The sequence below is a fragment of the Meles meles genome, chromosome 4 (assembly GCF_922984935.1).
Source record: "Meles meles chromosome 4, mMelMel3.1 paternal haplotype, whole genome shotgun sequence".
NCBI lineage: Eukaryota > Metazoa > Chordata > Mammalia > Carnivora > Mustelidae > Meles > Meles meles.
Genome location: NC_060069.1, coordinates 3,470,351 through 3,493,047, shown reverse-complemented (window position 1 = coordinate 3,493,047; position 22,697 = coordinate 3,470,351). Strand labels below are relative to the sequence as shown.

The following is a 22,697-nucleotide window of genomic DNA, read 5'->3' as shown; positions in this document are numbered from 1 at the left end:
CAGACCTGGTAGCTGTCACGGCAAGCTTCCTGGAGGAAGTGAAATTATTATCTAAGGCCAGACCTGAAAGATGAGTAAAGGTAGCCAGGGAAAAGTATGAGGGGGAGAGGATAAGGAAATGAGAGAGAGAGAGAATAGCTTCATTCTGGCTGGCTCTGAAATTGAATCCTATACCATATTTAGATCTGCTAAAGATGGGTGTATGTGATAAATATGATCTCTTTCGGTTGTAACTGTTTCATAGGAATGATCTCCTAGTATCCTTTTATAGTAACAACTGAATAGAGTTTATTTGCTGGGTGTTAACATCTCTTCTTCCTTATGTAGCATTGATATATTTTATTTATTAGAGTCACAGCAAGAATTACCTCCTTTAGACATTGGTCCATTTTATTAATTCTCTTCAGTCTGCATTTACTTTATAACTACGAATTGCCTCCTTCATGTCTTCTTTGCAAACTATTAAGAGTATTTGGAAAATTGGTTTTGGAGGGGGTTTTGTTTGTTTTTGTCTATAAAAACATTTACTTTTGCATGGCTCCAGATATTTGGAATGTGTTTATAAGGTAATGTGGGGACACTTCATTTCTGCTTAGTTTAGGAAGAATGGAGAGAAATCTGGGGGAAATGTTGCTGTTGGGAGCTCCAGAATAGAGAGAGCATCCAAAATGGCACCTGGCACAAAATAGACTCTCAATAGATAGCTGCTAGACAAATGGATGTGCTACATTAGTATAGATGGAACACATTCAGAGAAGGAAAGAAGGTGAAAATAAATATCATACTGCCAGGATAGGGTCTTTAAGCTGATGGTTAGGAAGTAAGTCTGTATAAGGAATCCTAGATGTATAGATCTAGAAGCCTAGATATATAGTTTCACCTACTATGCTTTGCTGAATGAGGCTTTGATGTCATTTAATTTTATAGTTGTCTGTCAGAACTTGATTAAAACCCTTATAACAAGCGTCATTCAGCTAAGTCCCCATAAACGAAAAAAAAACTACTACTTACCCCCTGTGAACCACATAAAAGATCTGAGTGATAGTTTATAGAGAGAACTAAATGAGGTCCTGAAAAAAATAGACCTACCCTCCGCTCCACTGAGCTACTGGAAGACTAGGCCAATAGTCTTTGTCTCAAAACTTGTGAAAATGCCATCCAGAAACTTGTGGCGAGAATCAGCTTTGATGCATCAGCTATGATGCAGTGCATCACTGCATCATAGCAATATTTTTCTGCCATAATTGAAGAAAGTAATTAAGGAGAAAGGGTATTATAATTATTACCAGGGTTTTTAATACCAGTGAATTTGGTTGGTATTGGAAACACACACTGACTATAACATTTAGTTGATTTTTTTAAAGTAACCTTTTCTCCTTCTGTTTTCTACAATATCATGGTTTGCCAATTATAGAATTTTTTAGGATTCTAAGTTTCAAAGTTGGCAAAAAATGTCCGGTGTACATTTAGACCATGGCCACCTAAAATAGTCAAAAGAGATGCTGGGCTGGGAATATAGGGGAACTTATTTTGGGATATGAAAGAAATGTGTGAGCTAAGAACTTTGAGGCTCTATAGTGATGGTCTTAACACAGACCTGACTCCCCCCTATAAATATTTAATGATCACTGTACTACTCTGAAATTAAATCTATAATAATATAACTCCTCACATACATAACTCCAAAAATAATATGATGCCTTCCTTGCTAATAAGGGAGAAATTTTTAAAAAGGTAATTTATAATGTTTCCATATGTAAATATTTGGTATCAATAATTCCAGTACTGGGAGTGGCCCCTGTGCTGGGTGGTCTGATTTTCCAAAATGAAATAACTTCTAATAAAAAGTATAATTTCCTTTTTATTTACAGGGCCAGATGCAGTACTGAAAAATAAAGGTTTTTTTTTTAAACTGTACAAAAATGCTTGCTGTCTAATTGTAAAATTACAGCCAGAAATGTCCAGACGCCCTTATAAACTCCTGAAATGCCCCAATGGGGCTTTAATGCTTTCTTCCCCACTTTGAGAACCACTGCTATATAGAATCACATAGTGTTCTAGTGTTTTTTATTAAGATAGCACTACTGACCAATTAGGGTATTTTTTGTTAATCAATTTATTAGTAGTACTAGGCTTATTTTGAGCCATTATTTTTTCTCCACCTGTCCTTTGGGACCAATCAGTGTTTGTGAACCAACTGGCCATACATAGAGATACTCTTCTTTTTCGATAAGTTTTACCCCTGATGAAGATCTGAGTGTAGCTAGAACGAAAAATACTGGTGAGTATGTGAGAAATATAAAGATTTTTTCTTCCTTTAATCTCTTTAAAAGGTAATTGGCTGCTTAAGTAAAAAATAGTAACAGTATATTGTTATTTCTAACCAATTGAAAAATAAAATATGTATGACAGTAGTAGCACAAAGACTTGATGGAGAAATGGAAGTATATGCTTGCAAGACTCTTAAAATACAAATGAAATGAGATGCTATTCTGTGAAAACTACCGTGATAAGTTAAAAGATACATATTATAAATTGTAAAACAGCTGCTAAAAAATAATAAAACAAAACCCTAAGAGGCACAGCTAATAAGGCAATAAAGGAGATAAAATAGAATCATAAGAAATACTCAGTTCAAAGAATTCAGAAAGAGAGGAAAGAAAGGAACAAAGTCATGATCCCTGAAACAAGATCAGATACAATGTGTGGGCCTTGTCTGAAGAACATGCTTTGTATTGGAAGTCTTTCACAAGTGCTCAGGGTATCTCCCATTTTCCCCACTCCCACACTGTTGTGTTTTACGGCCCCCAGGCTCATCCAGTACCTGTCTCTGTTCCTTCTTTTTGGTACTCAGGTGGATTTGACTTTGTCACGGACTTCTGTGTTTGCTAATCCAAGGTGTTGCATAATGAAGTGGAATGAATTGATTACTGATTTTTCTGTCATGTTTCAGCATACTTTACTCTTTTCTCTTCCCCTGAATTCAGAGACATGAAAAATGCTGTAATTGGAAACAACAAGCAGAAAGCCAATCTCATTGTTTTAGGAGCTGTTCCAAGGTATGTTTGCTATCAATTCCTTTTCTGATATTCATACTAAGTTTCTAGTATATTTCTCATTCTCATCCATAAGACCCACTTTTTTCTGTATTGCCTATCCTATTTTTGAAAACCTCCTAATTTTTAAAATAAATGCTTTGAAATATATGAAGCATCTCTTTAGAAATTTTTAAGTATCAGAGAATGGAATATGAAGCAAATGCATTAATACTTTTTGGAAATTCAGGAAGATCATTGGCCCTGCAATAAAAGGATGTGTTGGATAGATAGACAATATACACCAGCCTGATTCTTTATCTCCTCAGAGCCTTGGCAGGTTTTTTTTTGCTTTGTTTTGTTTTGTTTTGTTTTAAGATTTTATTTATTTGTCAGAGAGAACGAGCACGCACAGCAGGGGGAGTGGCAGGGAGGGTGAGAAGCAGATTCCCTCTTGAGCAAGGAGCCGGATATGGGACCCAATCTCAGGAAATGAGGATCATGACCTGAACCTGAGCGGGAGGCGGATGCTTAACCGACAGAGCCACCCAGCATTCCGGCTTCGGCAGTTTTGTATGATTAGATAATAGTTTCTTAGGATTCTCAAAACCTTTTTGGAATTAAAAAAAAAAAAAAATCCTGCTTGATTTTTAATCCTGATTTTCTTTTTTTAATTTCTAATTTTTAGAATTTGCTGTTTTTTAACTTGGAAAGCTTGGTCTTTTTTCTGATGAACTAAATTTTTTTCTGGTAGACAATGATAGTTGTATAACTTTCTCTTTGCCTTTGCTTCTCAGAACTAAGTTTTATGTGCAGTTGCTGTAAGTTTTTTAATGTTTTGGTTTCTCTCTTTCTTCATTTCTGTTTTCTGATACAGTATTGATGATCTTACTATTTTTATTGTAACTGATCTCAAATATATTCTTTGGTAACCATAAAGCTCTCAGTAGCCTTTCTTAGGGGTAAGTGTTTACTTTAAGGCACATGAGCGTTCTACCTTAAAACATAAAGGAGGTGATCATAAGTAGTGGCTGATTAGAGTTTGGGGAATAGTTGCTCGGCAGGCAGGGCTGGAATAGAAATGCGAGGATCTCCTGATTCCCCAAATGGGAAAATTGGAGAAAGACAAGTTTCCCTTGTTTGAAAGAGCTGCACAAGGACTCTGAATGTTCCCTCTAGGTTAAGCCTCTGTGATTTCTGAACCATACTTCTGGATAGTGCAGGTCCCTTGCTAGTCTAAATTTAAGGTCCGACAATACTTGGCATTGCATATTCTGAGCCTTCAAATCCTGGAGTGGCAGATAACATGAATTGATTTTGGGGCTGCTTTGTCTACTTGTAGACAACTTTCAGATTAATAGTTCTGATAAACTCTGAGATTATATATAATAGTGCTTTTGCTCTAAATGAAGAAAATCTCTTTTGATTTTTTACTCAAATATTCCTTTTTTAAATGAATAGTTGATACAAACACATGATCATTTCCTAGCCTTCTGTTAGCTCACAAACCCTATTTTTAGTATGTGGGATATATTGGTAGCATTTTTCTGTCACATTACTTTTAGCTAAATTACTTTTGTTTAATTGTTTTAGTCTCTTCTGTTTATCAAAGTCCTTCTTTTTAGATTGTTGTACTTGCTTCAGCAAGAAACCTCAAGTACAGAGCTGAAAACTGAATGTGCAGTGGTATTGGGAAGTCTTGCTATGGGTACTGAGAACAATGTCAAGTCTCTTCTAGATTGCCATATTATCCCAGCCTTACTGCAAGGTATGTAAGCAAGTCATTTTTGTACAAGTAAAAACTAGAAGCAGTTTGCAGGGTTTAAAATATGGACTGAAAGGATGAGTCTCACGTCCATTTTCTATTAATAGGGCTACTGTCTCCAGACCTGAAGTTCATTGAAGCTTGCCTCCGATGCCTGCGCACCATCTTCACCAGCCCTGTAACTCCAGAGGAGCTTTTATATACAGTGAGTTTTAGAAGTTTTTGAACCACCAGTTACATTTCACTAACAGCATACCTCTACTTTACTCAACACCTCAAAATTCATCATAACTATGTTACAGAAAAGTCTCAAGAAGTATTTCAGTTCTTGCTAATTTGCAAATATCAAATGTTCTAGGTATTATAAAGAAGTGAAAGATAGTATCAGACCTTGAGGAATTTATAAGCTATTTTTTAAAAGACCCATTTTGATCTCTGAATATCAAATTAAGGCAGTATATTTAATGTACTCAGTTTAAGTTAAATCCAGCAGAGTAAGCTTTACAGAGAATTTGACCTGGATCTTGAATAATGGATACGATTTAGAGAAGTAGAGAGGAAAGAGGCCATTCTAGAGGAAAGATCTGTGTAAGATAGAAGATGCAGGACAGTGGGCAGAATAGTTAAATGCAGGAAGGGCATCAGTGCTCGTTTCAACAGAAGAGGTGAACCAGAAAACAGCTTGCAGGAGGCTTACTTGCCAGGCTAGAATCAGAGAATATGTGTGAAAGAATCCAGAGATCTTTGGAGTCATTCAGTAGTTTTCAAAACCCTTAGGGATTACTAGTGGATCTTTAATCTATTGAATACATTGGACTTTCTTAATGAGTATTATCCAGGCCAGTATTTTTCATACTCTCTGATCTGCAGTCCTCAATAAGAAAAACATTTTCCATTGTCACACTATGTGTGTGTGTGTGAGAGAGAGAGAGGGAGAATATTCCTGAGACAGTCTTCACAAAATAATTCCATAAATGTGATATCCTCTGGTTTCTAGTCTGTGCCTTCTCATTTTTAGAAAAATGCTGGTTGTGATTCTGTGAGCCAACATAGAGAATCACAGTGTCAGATAGGACATATATAAGTCAGAGATCTTATCTGGAATCACATTTTTACGAATATTTCAAGAGCATAAGCAATCAGGAGGCTTAGGCAATGGAAGCAGGGAGAGAGGGCATGTCATGAGGCTCCATAGTCATCCTCCCCACATCATATACATGCTCCTCTGGCCCATAATGGTGCATAAAGTCTGTAAGTGAGGTTCATGGGTCACTTTACACAGCAGGGAGGCTCTAAATTATGAAATATCTTAACTTTACATCTCAGGGATTTGTGCAGTATTCTTCAGGGAGCCATGCCATATAAATTGGTATTGTTTACTCCAACAATTCTCAGAATTGAGCATAGACCACGATTGGCTGGAGGGTTTAATAAGCACAGATTGCTGGAGCCTTCTGCCAGACTTTTGAGTCAGTGAGTCTGGGATAGGGCCTGAGAATTTGCTTTTCTAACAAGTTTCCAGGTAATTCAGAGGCTGTTGGTCCATGGACCACTGGTTTACTATTAGCCTAAATTGGGAACTCCTTCTCAAAGCTTTATATAGAGAAGGACTCACCTCATAGTAAATATCAGTCTGTTTCCCTGAAGGTCCTATTGTGATGTTTACAAAGAGATTAAACCAATCACCTGTCTTCTTTACCCTAGAAGTTACTTTCCAACCCTAGCCCAGTGAGTAAGAAACTGGTCCTGGCCAGCCGTTTTAACTCCTTTCTCCTTGCTCTTCAGAATGATTTTATGACTCACTAATGGTTCATGGTATGTAATTTGGAAAACTAGTCCACCCAGCTTAACTTTTTTAGACCCAGGGACATTAAGTGACTTTCACAGTGACAGTGTTTTATGCCTCAGAGACATTGGTGAATCTGTGAGGAGTGTTGGATGGAATGATGACAGAGAGTAGTGTTTTAGTGTAATTAACTGCCCTCTGTGAGTTGGATTGTATAGAGCCAGCTGGCATATCAACTTAGATACTAAACTGAAAACAGGGCAGTTCACTTAGAAGAAGGTAGGATGTCTAGTTTGAAATCCTGTTTATCAGTTGGATGACTTTGGGCAAATTATGTAACTGTTTCTTGTTTAATGAACTATAAATTGTAGATCTATATAAGACAATTGGCAGAAAGGGGGCAGGTGTGAAGAAACGGGATGAAGCTGTTATTACAGGAAAACCGAGAGATGAGAGAGCAATGGAGGAAAGAAAAGAGGTGGGAGAAAGTTCAGGAGCTTAATAGAAGCTTTCATATCATCTTTTGATTGCCTGTTCTTTCTTAGCTGCTACCTGGTTCCTGTTTTCTGTCAACGGAATCACTGTTTTCCCTCCTTCCTCTATGAAACAGAAATGTACTTAACATTCTCATCTTCCCTCTTCCGTTTCTTTCTACACATTTAGTACCTGACTTCTTTGGGGTTTTCTAAATTTTTCATTTGTTTTTAAACTGCTTATGATAACACAAAAGGGTTATACAAATAAGCAAAGGGAAGGATTCTACTTAGAAGGAATCAGCTGCCTTTTGTTTTTTCACTTAGCCTTTTAAAGATTTTGGACATTCTTTTCTTTCTGAGGGAAACCCCACATCTTGTTCATCCCAACAGTAGTACTCTTAAGTTACCTTCCTTCCCTCTGTTGTCTTTTGTCAAAGTGTGGTCTATGGATCAGCAGCAGCCTTACCTGGGAGCTTAGATCCTACTCCAAACCTATGGAATCAGAATCTGTACCTGATTACTATCTCCTGGGAATTTGCATGTACATTCATACTTGAGAAGTACAGCTTTAGGACTTGAGCTAAGTCTCCTTTTCCATCTGTGGTTCAGACCAAATACCCTTTCAACTTTTAATTCCCTTTGCACCCTAAGAAAAAGAGGATTCTTGGAGAGCCCTGCAGCAGATTGGGCAGATTGTCCTCTTGTCTACTGCACCAACTTGTATATTGCTAAGTGTCAGCAATAGGCAAAGAATGTGCTCTAAGTGAGGAGTTGATATTTTACAAATTGTCTTGTGAAGATTGAAATTAGCTAACTACAGTCATTATGATTCTTACTAGTAACTGATACTTACCATAACATCTCAGAGATCAAAACTGTGAAGTTTTATTTTTATACTGTAATTCCTCCTTACAGGCTATTCGTTATTGTATCTCTCATTAGCTCACATTTACAGATTTCCGTCATATCTTTTTTTTTGAAATAATTTTGTCTTATTGTGGTGATATAGGCTGTTTATGTGGGAGAAATTGAGAATTTCCCATTCTTATATTTTGTTGTTGAGGATGAATATCGAAGCCCCTTGTCCTTTACCTAAACAATTTGGCTCTTATATTTGTTTTGCTGTGTTCCTTAAAGAGTGTTGATTTACTGTGATTAAGAAGCTTGCATATGTGCCTGCTTGTGGCAGTAGTTTGTTAGATGTATTCACAGTGCCTAAGTTCCTTGTTACTATGCTCTCTTTCCCTTCGACTCCAGGATGCCACAGTGATACCACACCTCATGGCGCTACTTAGCAGGTCCCGCTACACACAGGAGTACATCTGTCAGATCTTCTCACACTGCTGTAAAGTAAGAACCAGAATAAATGTTCTCTGTAATGGAAAGTCTTCTGTGCCCCCAGGAGATGTGCCTTCTTTGTGTATCTTCCCAGAGATAACCTGTAATACGTAATTATGCAGACCTTTGTATATTCTCCCCCTCCCCTGTTTTTATATATAAGCAGACCTATGTCTATATCCCCTTCCCCATTTTTGGACGCAAATGGTAGCATTCCGTACATATACTATTCTGTACTTTGTATTTTTCATTTAACATATCTTGAAAGCTATTCCATATCAGTACATAAGAGGCCCCTCATTTTTTCCCCAACAGCTGTATACTATTTTACTATAAAATATGTTACTATATCTTTTACTATAAAGATATGCAATAATTTGTATAACCAGTTCTCTATTGTTGGACATTTGCCTTGTTCCAGTCTTACATTATTATAAAACAGTGCTGCAAAAATATCTTGTGTAAGACATTTTATAAGAAATCGCTGAGTCAGAGAATGTGTGCATTTGTAATCTTACCACATACTGTCTTGTATAGAGGTTGTACCGTTTTATACTCCTACCAGCAGTGTGTGATCATAACTGTTTCCCCACACCCTCATTGTGGGAAATTGTTTTAAGTGATCTCATATAAGGAGAAATGAGAGCTTCTTCTCTGCTCTCTGTTGAGAGAAATTTCTGTTCCTAAAAGGGTCTTACCCTAAGCTGAAGAGTGCTGCAAAGTGCTACGTACTTTGTTTCGTAGTTTACATGTGGAGTACAGTCTTCTGGTAGCCACGGGTGATTATTTATTTGAGATCCTTCATGATTTCTACACATTTGCCAATTTCTAACCACATGTTTATGTTCTGATGACTAAATTTTTCAGGACAGCATTACTCACCTACCTATATTTGTAATAAGACAAAGTAAGGAGTTTGGGAACTGTAGAAAATAAAGGAAAGAGAAGTGAACACCTACATATGAAACCAGGAAGATCATACATGTATACTGTTTTAGAATAGTTACCCAAATAAATGAAAATTTAAATCATTAAGTTCCAGGAAAAGTATCATTATAATTTAATTGTTTAACCCTTCCTTCCCAAATCCCAGTAGGCTTTCACAGCCTATTCAGTTCTATTTAAGACATTTAGAATTTAAAGTTTTTGTCAAAAATCTTTGCGTTTCTCTTCCCAGATTGCTTTGACAGTGTGTAGGTCAACTCATAGGTGCAGGGATGTCAAACACTCCCTTAATCTTTTGAGGTGGGCAAAGAAAGACTTTGAGAAAATGACAATTTTGTTGCCATTTATTTGCTAAAAATGAGCTGAACTTAATAGAGTATAGAATTTTCTAGCAGTAAAATTAAGTCTTGTAGCCCAGCCCTGGCAGACAGGTAAAGGAGGACACTCCAGAACTCCTGTACCTCATTAGAAGTCTTTCTGCATCTATACCTAAGTGCTTGAGAGCACAGCATTTTATAGTTACAGTAATCCCAAAGGGGCACTGAAAATTGGACCTGGAGGTATAATTACTACATGTCAAATTATTATGTTACATTATGAGAAATTTGAATAATCCCATCTCAGAAGTTACCCAAATAGCTTTTAGAATTACTCATCAGAAACTTCTGAATCCCTTTAGGCTTGCTCATCTAAAATTTCTCAGTGCTTTTTAGCTGAAATCATGGATAAAAGAAGGCCATTAAATCATTAGTTCTTTTGCTGGAGAGAATCTTATGCTGAGCAAGAATTTGTAGGCATCCTCATGCCACTAACAGAACTAAAGATATTATCAGAGAAAATCACCTTACCTTTGTTTAGCCTAGTAATTAGCTTTTGCCACTGTAATTAAACAACCAAATTTAAGTATTCTGAGATATAATTAAACCTTAGGAAGGAAATATTATAGCATTTATAAACCCAATGACAGTAGCCTAATATAAATATTAATTTTTCTACAGATTTACTAGCATGAATCTTTAAAAACAATTGATCTGATCATCTCTGTGTAGTCATTAACTATTAAAACCTTTTATTTTCATGTTGTTCAGTTTATATATAGGTTTAAAATAAGATTCATAATAGAATTTTCAGACTCATTCACAACTTTACACATATAGTTGATCCTTGGAAAATGGGAGGGTCAGGGGTACCAAACCCTGCTCAGTCAAAAATAGGCATATAACTTTTGATTCCCCTAAAACTTAACTACCAATATAATCCTAATTATATCTTTGAAATTCTCTCCCTGATGTATTAAGGAGCGGAAAAAAAAAAAAAAGCTGGTAATATTAAGTTGTTGCCACCTCTTAAACAGGTTACTCAAACTTTTGAGACCTGTCCTTTGGAGTTTAAAATCTTGAGGACTTATTTGCTTCCCACTCTGTGGATGTTGCTTCACCAGCCCAGGTCCGTATGGGTTAATTTGGAGAGACCTAAGAGAGACTTGGTAAGAATCAAATGATAACTTTTCTCTAGTTGGTTCAGCCAACAATTCCATTTCTTGTGATTGTTTTTACACAATCCTGTGTACAACCACAGAGACGAGGAGGAAGAGCTTCTTTTGTTACAATTATTTCCTGTAATCTCTGGGGCAAAGAAATTCAGGGATTAAAAACTGCAATATCTTGTAAGTAGCAGGGAATAGTTATGTTAAATGAATTGCATCATGCTTGATCTTTTTCATAATATAACTTCATCAGTACGGATATTCCATAAGTGATCTAGCTCTTTAAAAAAAGATGCATGCAAAAAGAAGACAAGATGTATGTGGATGGATATTTACTGAAGTGATGTTTGTAATAGTAAAAGATTATAAAACAATCTCAATGTCTAACTATAGGGTACTAAAGTATGGGTTATCCATACAGTGGAATAAGGTCAGAAATGAAGTAAGAAAGCTCTTTCAGTACTCGTGAATGATTTCTGGGAAGTACTACAAAGGAATAAAAGGTTCAGAGCATTACGTATAGCATATGCATAGTACATGTAGCACGTATATATGTGGTAGTCTGCCATTTGTGGTGAAATAGGAGATAGGATATACTTATGTCTTTGTATATGTATGTAAGGCTTGAAGAGTATAAAACAGTCTGTTAGTATCAGGTCATCTCAAAGCAGAGGAGCGGAGATAAATACAGAGATGGAAGAGCCGTGAGGTGCAAGGGTAGAGGCAGTACCCCATCTACTTAGCTATTCTTCTAAGCACTGCCAGTACTTAAATTAGGGTATTGAAATTTATATGGAAGGCAAAAAAACCTTAGTATGCTAACATGTCAGCCTAGTGTAATTTAGGCTTGTCTTCACAATTTATTCTAGTTACCTTCTTGTTACTATATAAGAAAAAAATAGGTCCGATTCTTAAGAAACCCTTCTTTTGGGGCGCCTGGGTGGCTCAGTGGGTTAAGCCTCTGCCTTCAGCTCAGGTCATGATCTCAGGGTCCTGGGATCGAGCCCCGTATCGGGCTCTCTGCTTGGCAGGGAGCCTGCTTCCTCCCCTCTCTGGCTGCTGCTCTGCCTACTTGTAATCTCTCTCTCTCTCTCTCAATCTGTAAAAAAGAAAAAAAAAATTAAAAAAAAAAGAAAAAGAAACCCTTCTTTTCCTAGGTTCTCCATTATAGTCTCCATCACTATCTTTATATTGAATTAGCAGGAGACTCCTGTTTCAAATGAGACGTTTCAAGTAAAGCGTTTAGAGCAGTGCCCAACTCATAGCAAGTACCCGATAATGAGTACCTATAATTATAATTGCAGAAGCATGGATGAAGATGAGGTAGGAAGATAAAGAGCATACTTCCATCCTGTGCCCTGAGAATGTCAGTATCTTTAGTTGTTCTAAAAGCAAACCTGCATTATTCTGGATGGATATGTTAGGATACATATATCAAGCAGGGCATGCAGGGAATTTATCCTCATACTCTTTTAAGAGTTTCCACTGAGGTGGGGCTGGCTTTAATAATGTTCAACAAGACATTGTTTTTAAGAGTGAAACATTAGAAACTACCTAATATATGTAATGGGGGTTGCCTGAGTATAGTGTGGAATATTTTGCATCAAAAATCAGAAACTAGAAGTTAGTAAGAGAAATTGCTGAAGTGTTTTTGTTTTTTAAAGGAGACTTTAATGGTATATAAAATGTTCAGGGAATTACTACCTATAAAATAGAATATGGCTGTTTTGTGATTTAGGATTATGAATACTGATCTCCCACTTTGGTCCAGGAAAGAAATGAGCATCTTTGAGATCATTGTTACTTGGCTGAATAGTGCCTTGGAAAAATTGATTTGAGAGGTTTTTTTTTTTCCTAGACTAGCAGCTGGTTTTCTCTGGTGAACCTAGATAGGTAGCCGACTTTCAGTGCTGTGTTTTTCTCTTCTGAATTATGATAAGCATCCTTATCCTTGCTCTGACTTCATTATTTGAATGGGTGGGTGGTACGTAAAATCAATGTGTTAAGAGGGGCATATGGCTAGCTCAGTTGGTGAGCATTCGACTCTTGGTCTCAGAGCTTTAAGTTCAAGCCCCACCATGCGTTATAGAGATTACTTAAAAATTGAAAAAAAAATTTTTTAAAAACCAGTGTATACAAACTGTGGCAATTTCAAAGTCTTGCATTAATCTTTAGCTTCTGTCACTTTGAAGATTTCGATAAATTGCTTAGTAGAAGACAGTTGATGAAAAATAAAATCCTGAATGTTCCCATTTCTTTACCTTCCTACTCTCAGAAATGATAACTTAAGAAGAGAAACAAGATAGAAACAGAAACCAAACCATATTCACTTCTATGTATGGAGTGTTGTGTTTACCACCATCCATAATTCAGACTTCCCTGATGGTAGGTTAAGCTCTGATCCAGTTCTTGCACTTAATTAGTTTTAGGGTTCCTCTGACTAGTTCATCAGTCTAAAGTTGTAAGAGTGACTGCTGTTCTCTCTAGCAGCATAGTGTAGGGTTGTGTACATGAAATGCAGAATTCGCAGTGGTTCTGTTGCTGTGATGGTATGTTATTTAAGAATTACAAAGGGCCTGTGCCAGGATAGCTTCTGCGTCCCTTTCATTACTTGGGGGGAAGGTAAGGAAGCAGTAGTTCTACAGAACTGGGGTGACATAAGAAATGGCAACGCTTTGTCTGCCTTTGCTTTATTAGGTTGGATTTATGCAAGAGAAGTGTAGGTGAGAATTTGTAGTAAATGGACTTTCCTACACTTAAGTAAATGTTTTGTTGGAATCAGTCATTTCTCTTTTTAATGTTATGTTCTCTTTTCTTACAGGGTCCAGATCATCAAACAATTTTATTTAACCATGGTGCAGTTCAGAATATTGCTCACCTACTAACCTCAGTATCTTACAAAGTAAGATGTTAAGAATTATGGCCAGATTCTTCTCTTTTATTTTTGGTTTCTAGAGTCTTGATCTAGATGGAGGCCCACATATCTTATTGCTTTGATAAATATGGTGATCAAGAATAACATTTTATTAATAAAATGGGGCGTTGTTTTACCTATAAAATCCTCTTTAAAGAATTTTAAAAGCTACCTTGCCTTCCCATTTTTTTTTTTCTTTCAGAATATGGTTGTGGCTTGATTTGCTATTGATTTTAACAGTCTCTTCTGCTCTGATGTCAGTGCCAAAGCTGCACGTGTGGAGGAGGTTCCTTGAAGTATATAGGATCACTGGCTTGCTCTATCAGGAAATACTTGGATTTCATATTTGAGACCTGACTTAGCCACAGTGACTCAAATTTAGAACACATACCTACATACACATCAACATTTAAAATGTGTTAGGTATTTCAAAATGTGAAGTCTCATAAAAAGTTAGATTTTTGTCTGATGCTGTGATTTTTTTTAAATGTGTTCTGTTTTGTATTTTGAGTTAAAAAGTTATTAATTAAGTTTAATAATAATTAATTATTATTTATTAATTAATATTAATTAATTAATTAAGTTTGAGTTAAAAACTTGTTAATTAAATTTCCTTCATTGTCTTTTATGTATAAGAAAACATCATGATACATTATCAAGCATGAAATTAAAAATTTGGTTATTTCATTTTTGTCCAACTAGCAAGTTATAGCAGATAATGGGGCATTGTCTTTACTATGTCACATTAGAGTTGGTATGCCAACACTTTGGCACAGAACAGAGAGAGAGGCACTCATTTTTGTCGTTTGTCCTCGTGCACTGATTCTAATCTGCTCTGTATTGCAGCCTGCTAATATCTATGTTTTCCTACTTTAGACACCCAAAGTTTGATCTTGGTGAAGCACTCACAAGGACAGGAATGGGGAATGGAGCCAGCTTGAAATTAGCCAGAGGGAGGGGGAAGGAAATACATACTGAAAGCTGCTTCCTCGACCCTGTGCCACATGGAGGCTGAAACTAGTCAGCATTGGCACATCGAGAAACAATTGCTGGGGTGGCTATTTACTGTTCCTCCTCTTCTCCATCCTCTAGCTTCATAAGCTCCCTCAGTTCTCTCTCCTTTTCTCTTTTCTTTTCTTTTCTGCACCAAACTTCCTTATCTACATAATAGGTTAAAGATTGTGAAAGGAAAAAGGTTTTGGTAACATTATTCTTTAGCCAAGGTTTGCTCCATTGTCAGAGTATCGTTGGCAATTTTAGGTCCCATATTTTAGGTGTACACGTGCTGTGCCGCAGATCATTGCTGAGATGACGGACAGAAGTAATTCACACTTTGAGCTACCTAGCCTACCAACCTCGAGTTCCCGCATAAGAACATCGTATTGTAGACTCAGGCTTGGAAATGAGGATTAGATTGTCTGGTGAGAACTAAACAGAAAGAATGAAAAATAACTGTTCTCAAAGAAGCTCCTGCAGGTTGTAAAATATGTTGTATGTGGTCAAGGGTTTGAACTCATGTTATGGTCCCAGACCAGTAATCTAGTTTTGAGGAATATAACATAATTTATAAATGTTGTTGTTGTTGTTTATTTAAATTCAGTTAGCCAACGTATGATACATCATTAGTTTTTGGTATAATGTTCAATGACTCATTAGTTGTGAATAGCATCCAGTGCTTTAAAAGTTAAATTAGGGGGTGCTTGGTTGACACAGTTAAAGCATCTGACTCTTGGTTTAGGCTATGTTTGTAGTTTCAGGGTCATGGAATCAAGTCCTACATCAGGCTCTGCAGTCAGCATGGGGTCTGCTTGGGACTTTCTGTCCCTCTATCTTCTCTCTTTTTCAAATAAATAAATCTTTAAAAAATAAAATAAAAGTTGTCAGTTTAGTCCTTTCCAGATTTTTACTGTAACTTTGTTTCCTTCTGTTTTCTTTGCCACAACCCCATCCTAGACACTACTGTAAGACTACACTTCTTTTTTTTCTTGTTTCCTTTTTTTATCTTCAGTTCTCTCTGATTTGTAGTTTGGGGAGAAGAAATGTCCCACTTGAAAGGCAGTTGGTAATTAAGTGTTATTAAGCTCTCTCTGACTTACCAATATTATGTTTTGTACATTGTTCTTTTAAATTTGATTAGGGATTTATCTGATTAAATTTTAGTTGCTGCTTCTTCCTGTTTTTTCTTTTCTACTACTTCACAGTTAATTTTAACTCTTTATAATTAAGTTTAACTTACTTCACTCCAGATATTCAGGTGTTATTTTTATTCCCTTGAGGCCTTCTTTTAATATTTTAAGCAGATTTAAACAGTTGTTTCTTAAGAGTTTAGATTCTGTGACATTAAAATTCGTTATTTGCAAGATCAAGATCAATGCATTTTTTTTGTTGTTGTTTATTGTTACAGGTTCGAATGCAAGCACTGAAATGCTTCTCAGTTTTAGCTTTTGAAAACCCCCAGGTATCGATGACTCTGGTAAATGGTAGGCTGAAACTTTCAGTGGCACCTACTTGATTTGATTTATGAACTTTGTAGATTTAAAGAATTCCTTAATTCTTGTTGTTTGTTTTATTTCTAGTTTTGGTTGATGGAGAATTGTTACCACAAATTTTTGTGAAGATGTTACAGAGGGATAAGCCTATTGAGATGCAGCTGACATCAGCAAAATGGTAAAAGTCAAGACAATGTGGGAAGAACACCAGTGCTTTATCAATATGTTAGCGAGCATTTTTGGACAGCCCAATTAGCTCACCTCCAATCCCCATCTTATTTTGGGATTTTGGGATTTGCAAGTCATGAGGTTGTCTCACATTTCCTTAAATGGGTATGAATTTTTTAGTCAGCATACTACTAGTGGCATGCAGAGCAGCAACACTCATGTAACAGCTAAGAGTTATCACAGAAAATTATTTTATTACATTCTCAACATACTCTCCTTGTATTTCAGTTAAAATAATATAGAATTAGATTTAACTAACAAATTTATGCTAAGAATTAAGAAAGTATAAATACAGGAAAATATAGAGTAAGAATTAGTTGAAGTTGATAACCAAGGCATGATTTCAGAGAATATGGCTTCCTCATCTTTAGCAAAACAAGACAAAATTCTCATAGAGATGCGACAGTTTATAAGATAGTTAAGTTCTTATTAATACAAGTCCTGGCACATATAAGCATTCAATATATGTCAATTCTGTAATTATGAACACATTTTATAGATAGGTTGAGCACCTGCTGTGTAAGATTCTTTGCTAAATTAATTGCTCCAGTATTTAAGAATTTGTGCCTGTCTATTATTTTAGACAAGAATGAGGAATTTTCAGGGAATTACTCATGCACAATGAATTATTTTGTTTTGTTTTGTTTTTAGCATATTATTTATATGCTTGTTTGCTTTTTGTCTTCAAAAACCTTTTTGTTAAGTAAGATCAATGCTCTCATGGAACTGGTTTAAAAAAAATGTGGTAATAAGTTTTAAGATGATAACAGCTATAAACAATTCAGTCCTCTACAGTCTAAGTAAATTCTATTGATTTTTTTATAGCTTTCTAGAGAAGCCAGAATATGGAGTATTTTAGCTCCCTCTCCCCAGCTTACTAAAGGAATCTAATCCAAGAAGGAAATTCATTAAGTTTCTGAAGTGTTCAGTACCTGTTTAGGGAGTACTGAGTAATTTTCTTCTTCAAAGACAGATATCATTGTGAAGGCAGAATTATTTTTTAATAGAGCCAAATCATTGAGCAGTTGTCAAAGCCATTGCTGGCAAACTGAAGAGTTATTAGTTAATTTCTTACAGCTACCGCTAAGAGTTAAATGCTGCTTCTGTGATACTTGTACTACTGTTGCTGGAGTTAGAACATCCCAGCTTAGCTTAATTAAATCTTAGACACTTTGTGGACTTTATATTTTATTTTTAGCTTTTCCCCCCTTTTTATTATGGAAACTTTCTCACATGAAAATTATAAAGTATAAGGCATCAAAAACTAATGAGGTACTATATGGTGACTAACATAATAAAAAATAAAAAATAAAATTTTTTAAAGTATAAGGAACTCCACTGTGCCTGCTATAGCTTCAAAGTTTATCTGCTCATTAAGCCTTTATTTTTTTCTTTAAGATTTTATTTATTTATTTGACAGAGACAGCGAGAGAGGGAACACAAGCAGGGGGAGTGGGAGAAGGAGAAGCAGACCTCCCACCAAGCAGGGAGCCCAACGCAGGGCTCCATCCCAGTGCCTTGGGATCATGACCTGACCCGAAGGCAGACACTTAACAGCTGAGCCACCCAGGCGCCCCAAGCCTTTATTTTTAAAACAATTTTGTATGTGTTTTTGAAAAATATCTGACTTACTGTCTTTAAATATCAGTTAGTTGTTTTTGAGTGTTAAATTGGCGAAACCGCATATGAGGTAATCTAAAAACCTTCTTCCTCAAGATAAATAAGAGTAGCTGTCTTTTTTTTTTTCTCCATAAAAACCTAAAGGCAAGGAATTTTTCTTTTAAAGCTTTAAAACACAAGCAAAAACTTACTTTCTGCCATCTTATTCCAGTTTAACTTACATGTGTAGAGCTGGAGCAATTCGGACAGATGACAACTGTATTGTATTAAAGGTGAGCTAATTAATTCTCTCTAACACATGCAAAAGTTCCCCCAGTCGTAAGTGTTGAATATAAATATTGTATTACCATTTCTTTTTTCCTCCTATTTCTTTTTATATGTAACTATGGTATATGTTCATTGCATAAAATAATATTAAAACAGCATGCTTTTCTTTTTAATGGCATGCTATGTAGTTTTAAAATATTGCTTTTAGATGTGTTTTGAGAGTCAAAGTGAAATAGTTCTTTTCCTTGTCACACCTTTTTCATCTTTATGGAAATTAGGAGGATCTAGAAGTTGTAAAAATACATAAAATTCAAGTGAAATAGAAAATATATTTTAATCCTTGATTTTCATCAAGTTTGCAGTGTAGTTTTATAGGAAAGCAGTTCATTAGCTCTGTAGACAAAGACTTTATATCACCCTCATGGCAGATAATCAAAAGACATAATGAAAAAGAAAAAGTAAATAGCACATGAAAACCATCAACATCATTGTGACATGTCGAAAGCAACTAGAACTCAGAAAAACCCAAGTAACAGACTGATCCTAGAAGTTACAAGTCTTGGATTCTGGTTTCAGCATTCCACCACTGACTGGCTTGGGTAACCTTGGGCACCTCTTTTGGTGCTTCATGAAATGAAAATGGAGGCAATAATTTTTGCTCATCTGTCCCACAGGGTCATTTTGAAAATAACAATATATTAAATATATTAAACAATTTATTAGCTACAAAGAACAAAACTAAGCGTAAATAAATTGGTTATGTTTCATTTTATGATTGCAGTTTTATGCTCATTATCAGTGTACAGAATGAGCCCAAGGATAAAAGAGCAGTAATACTAATGTTTGCTTTAGTCTTTGGTGAAGCAAGTCAATTAATTAGAACTGAGGGACCCACTAAGTTAGCAACATTGTGTAGAGTTCTAAGGGCTTCCATGCAAGTAACCTTAGTTTATTTGCTCAACTGCTCTACCCCTTCTCCCTTATTTGTAAAACTAGGTTAATAGCATCTTCTTCGTTGTAGTAGTTGTGAGTGTTAAATTCAATAATCCATGAATTTATGGTATTAATAAATATTAGTAACTGTTCAAAAAAATAATAAGACTTTCCTCTTGGAAGCCTAGGATTGTATTATAAAGCCTGCACTAGCCTGATAGGAAGTCAGTAGTGAACAATAAAGTGCTAAACTCTATGGTAAAGATATAATAGGAACTTAGAAAAGAGCAAAGCACAGACAGTAATTGAGGAAGGCTTCCTATAATTATAACATTTCAGTCTCCACCTTTGTGGTGGTGTTTAAAATGTGCTCATCAGCCTTAGAAATAGTAAATACTTGGAATTTTTTTACTGAGGACCTAATGTAGATGAGTTAACAAAACAAGCACCAGGATTTTTGAAGGACCGCAGAAGTAAAATTGGACCAGGTATAGTCATTCTAGGGATTGATTTAGAAAACCTAGGAACTACGATTGATGCATTTCATTAGCATTATAGGAAAACTCCTGGAATCAGTAATGGTAAGATCTCTGAATTTTTAAAGCTGTATTTCGGTTTTGAATCTATAGGTATTGATCACACCCCAAAAATAAAAGTCATTCCAGTCAGACAAACCATAAGTGACTCTTAATCTCACAAAACAAACTGAGGGTTGCTGGGGGGGGGTGGGGGGTGGGAGAGGGGGAGGGGAGTTATGGACACTGGGGAGGGTATGTGCTATGGTGAGTGCTGTGAAGTGTGTAAACCTGGCGATTCACAGACCTGTACCCCTGGGGATAAAAATACATTATATGTTTATTAAGAAAATAAGAAATAAATAAAAAATTTTTAAAAAAAAGTCACCCCAGTCATATTATTCACTAAAGAAAAGATAGCATACTTTTTCTGCAGCAGAATTGTTCCTAATTAAACTGCTGGATGTCTTTTATCAGCTCTCTAACCACCTGAGCTAACTGGCCACTTTGCTGGATGTCTTTTAAATAAATAAATATATGGATGGGATAGAAACCTCAGACATGATTTATTAGAGATTCTTAAATGTCATTTATAAGGTGTGGAATAAAGTTTCAGTTTTCTCTGTCACAAAAGCCTGATTAGAGTTTGTATTAATGTGCGTTGATTGTATGATTAGGGTGTAGTGTGCCAGCACAAATGATTAATATACACTGAACTTTGTTTTTACATTCCAAAAAGCCTTTCATTCTCTGAAAATCTTTATTCAAACATTTGATCAGTAGCATGACTGCCAATAAAAACCATTGCATTGATTCAGTCACTATATGCTTTCCATCAAGCTTTTGCCTTTACTACAAAGCAAATAATTAATTTCACTACCTTCCAGACACTGCCCTGTTTGGTTCGAATGTGCAGTAAGGAGAGGTTGCTAGAGGAGAGAGTTGAAGGAGCTGAGACACTCGCCTATCTGATTGAACCAGATGTTGAACTACAGAGAATCGCTAGCATAACTGATCACCTCATTGCCATGCTTGCTGATTATTTCAAGTATCCCAGCTCAGTGAGTGCCATCACTGATATTAAAAGGGTATGTTCTGTTTTTCTTTTCAGCAGCTGAAGCAAGGGATTTTTAAGAAGTTTTTCTTACTGCTCACAACTTTGAACCAATTGATAATTACAGTTCAAAACCCTTTTAAATGAAGAAAATTTTCTCCCTTTGATAACAGATGGTGCTATGGGTTTTGAAATCCCATGAAATTTCTCATGTATTCATCAGAAATTTGTCACTAAGCAGGTAATCAGGAAAGAAGGAAATTATATCCCTAATTCTCAACTAAAACCCCAAAGTAGTGGGGTGTCTAAACTGGGTATTGATACTATATCAACATCATCTTACCCTGTTGAGGTTCCCAGGATCCTCTCTCTTGTTATATTCTTGTTCTTTGGTCAAGGGTAATCACCTGTGACAGGTGATGTGAGTGGCCTTACTTTAACTCTTCCACCACTTTCTCTTTTGCTATCTTTTCTAACTTTTGTCATCTTCAGTTTTATACTGTGCTTTGGGCCTGCTAGTGTCAGCTAAAGCACTGTTTAACCTCTAGTTTGTGATGAGCAAGAACCAGACTGCGCTTTTCTCAAAGTTTTTCTCAAGCTGTAAGTTCCGTAGAATAGTTAGGTATTTCTTTCGACTTTGTTCTTCTCAGCTTGTTTGTCATATTCATTTCTCTAAGCATAAGAGAACAACATTCAGTTAGAGAAAGTTTATTTAAGGAGGTCATGGTAGAGAGAGCATTGCCTCCTAATTAGTAACCAGTACTGTTTCATGAATGTGACTGTATTTTTGATGCCAGTCATTCCAATGGTTTTTTTTTTTTAACTTTTCTCGTGACTTCTCCCATGCCCTTGAGTTTCCTAAAACTTCGAGAGGCAACTGTTCATTTGGCGTTTAACACTGAAAACAAAATGAACTCTTAAGGGTTTATCTTTTTCTTCTAGAATGGGCCCAAAGTAACCTTCAGTGTTAGTGGTACTAATACTGTACACTGCCCTCTGTGAATTAAAGTTGGTGCCTGCCCTTCCTTCAGTGTGCAGTATTGTTCTTCCAGTATAGGTGATGGGTGACTTGGAACCAGCCACCTTGTCTGTTTTCCCTCTGGCCACTTGCTCACATGGACACAGTATCTCACTGGTACAAAGATACATGAGTAAGTCCTAAGAGTGACCTCATGAACATCTTTAGTTGACCATCCTAGCAAGGTAAATGGGACACTTGGATGGACAGGAGAGTGAGGAAACATGGTTGTAAGAACTTGTACCCTATACCTGTGTAAATCATTTAATCAGTATATAGAAAATTATCCCTCTGTTAGGGTTTTTCCATTTTATTTCCCTCACAGTAAAACTAGAATAGCAATAATTTTTTTAAATGATCTTTTATACCAAACCTTGAATATGTTTGTTTTGTCATCTTTATTTTTGATGGTGGCTTATATAGTGGATTCTGACCATAAAAATATAGATACTAGACCCATAGTGAGAAATTCTTACATGTTAATAAATGTGTGATTTTCATGGTATATGTTAAGCCAAGTTCATATTCTTATATATGTTATGACTAGAAAGTATTTAAGACTTTAAGAATAGATATTTTAGAACTTATACATCAAAATGAATGTTGTATACTGGGGAGTTCCTCCCATAATCCATCATTGCCTGCTTTGGTCAAAATATTTTTGAAACTACTATTATTGTTACTTGGCTTTTTATGTTTTTTGTTTTTTTTTAATTACATTATTTGAGAGAGAGAGGGAAAGAGAGCACGAGTTGGGGGAAGGGACAGGAGAGGAGAAGCAGACTCCCCACTGAACAGGGAGTCAGACATGAGATCACGACTTGAGCC

General features: G+C 36.0%; 1 protein-coding gene across 3 annotated transcripts in view; it reads left to right on the top strand.

Moving 5' to 3' along the window:
* The window catches only part of ARMC8 (armadillo repeat containing 8), a 117,700-nt gene that overhangs the window by 49,977 nt on the left and 45,026 nt on the right, over nt 1-22,697 (top strand). For 2 of the 3 annotated variants that reach the window (XM_046002007.1, XM_046002006.1), the window contains 10 exons: nt 2,988-3,059; nt 4,661-4,803; nt 4,908-5,005; nt 8,320-8,412; nt 10,700-10,831; nt 13,653-13,733; nt 16,150-16,225; nt 16,322-16,412; nt 18,294-18,354; nt 20,685-20,885. In XM_046002007.1, coding sequence (XP_045857963.1) covers nt 2,992-3,059; nt 4,661-4,803; nt 4,908-5,005; nt 8,320-8,412; nt 10,700-10,831; nt 13,653-13,733; nt 16,150-16,225; nt 16,322-16,412; nt 18,294-18,354; nt 20,685-20,885 — 1,044 coding nt within the window. In that variant the 5' untranslated portion in view covers nt 2,988-2,991. The remainder of the gene's footprint in view (nt 1-2,987; nt 3,060-4,660; nt 4,804-4,907; nt 5,006-8,319; nt 8,413-10,699; nt 10,832-13,652; nt 13,734-16,149; nt 16,226-16,321; nt 16,413-18,293; nt 18,355-20,684; nt 20,886-22,697) is intronic. The other variant, XM_046002010.1, reaches the window with a different exon arrangement.